The 1,635-nt window shown below is 40.2% G+C and overlaps 1 protein-coding gene across 1 annotated transcript in view; it reads right to left on the bottom strand.

Moving 5' to 3' along the window:
• Positions 1 to 1,635, bottom strand: part of NUDCD1 (NudC domain containing 1) — a 67,383-nt gene that overhangs the window by 39,855 nt on the left and 25,893 nt on the right. The window contains exon 4 of the mRNA XM_009281970.1: positions 306 to 489. Coding sequence (XP_009280245.1) covers positions 306 to 489 — 184 coding nt within the window. The remainder of the gene's footprint in view (positions 1 to 305; positions 490 to 1,635) is intronic.

Genomic DNA, 1,635 nt, shown 5'->3' on the forward strand with positions numbered 1-1,635 from the left:
CCCTAGGCTCATCTCTAGTGAGCCTGGTTTTATCCCCTTCCCCCTTCGAACCTAGTTTAAAGCCCTCTCAATGAGCCCCGCCACTTCTTCCTGTCTTCCAAATGTTTGTCAGAATTTAAGTCTACAACCGATAACTTGATCTCAAAATGTAAGAAAAAACTACCTATGTAAAGTCCAAGCTGAAGTTTTGGGGAAAGGAAATATCAGGACCTGAGGAACAATCAACTTCTAAGACAAAAGAATAAAAGCATGATTTTTTTTTTTTTAAACATTACTCACCAGTAATATAAATGTAAAACACTCACCCTCTTTGCTTATCGCTGCAATCGTAACCCATTCCAAGGTAATATGAAATCCACTTCCTTTTGCATCCAATTCATCTTTTTCTACCCTAAGCAGCAGCACAGCTACTGAATGCATATCAGATTTTACAAATGAAACACTGTGTGCTATAATAAATGGACTTCCTAGTTCTTCATTAAACACAATCTAGAAGACAAAATCGTAGTAAAAAGTCAGTCAGTTAAAACTGGAAGTCTTGCTCTTTCTCAGAAAGCAGTGAAAGGCTTCAGTGAATGTCAAATCAGTTAAAGTTTGCTTCCCACAAACCTCTCTGCCAATATGAATCCATGAATGTAATACATTTCCAGTTCCTCCTTCCTTGGCTATCAAGCCACTGTTCTGAAATACTTTTATTTATTATTGTTTATATTATAAAATCATTATAAGGGCCCATTACACAAAGATCCACAAAACCGTCTGCATTATGGCTGTTTACTACTACAGTAAGTAGAGGTACAACAACTGATGAATGGAACAGGATCCACCAACACAGCATATCAACTGGGGAAAACAGTCTTACACTCAAGATGAAAATGTAGGCATTTCACCAAGGCCCTCACTACTTCTCTAGACACCTCAACGTCCTGAAAATCTTTGTAGACCTTGACATATGCAAATAAGAAGATAAAAAGGTCCAGTGCATTGCTGCCGGTATTTAATCAACCAGTACTGAGGGGAGGGGGGCTCTCTTTATTTGGCTACTATCTCTACAAAGAGATTCAATTTTCCTTCTCTATAAAGCTTTATGAAGCGGAGTAAGAAACAAAAACCTATAACTCAATGAAGGAGTATAATATTCATGTTTAGGAGAAGCTAAGGTTAGAAGTTTTTGAATTTTTATGTATATGGTTTGGAAAAGTCCATCCATATTTGGATGGGACTAGGTAGGCAGAGTACATAAATATTACTGTAATATTGAAAGGCTGTCGTGGTTTAACCCCAGCCGGCAACTAAGGACCACACAGCCGCTTGCTCACTCCCCTCACAGTGGGATGGGGGAGAGAATCGGAAGGGTAAAAGTGAGAAAACTCGTGGGTTGAGATAAAGACAGTTTAATAGGCAAAGCAAAAACCCCACGCGTGAGCAAAGCAAACCAAGGAATTCATTCACTCCTTCCCATCGGCAGGCAGGTGTTCAGCCATCTCATCTCTAGGACCAAGGAATTTTCACTCCTTCCCATCGGCAGGCAGGTGTTCAGCCATCTCATCTCTAGGAAAGCAGGGCTCTATCAGTAACAGTTACTTGGGAAGACAAGACGCCACCATCCAAACGTCCCCCCCTTCCTTCTTTTTC

Source organism: Aptenodytes forsteri, unplaced genomic scaffold (genome assembly GCF_000699145.1).
Source record: "Aptenodytes forsteri isolate BGI_AS27 unplaced genomic scaffold, ASM69914v1 Scaffold421, whole genome shotgun sequence".
Taxonomy (NCBI): domain Eukaryota; kingdom Metazoa; phylum Chordata; class Aves; order Sphenisciformes; family Spheniscidae; genus Aptenodytes; species Aptenodytes forsteri.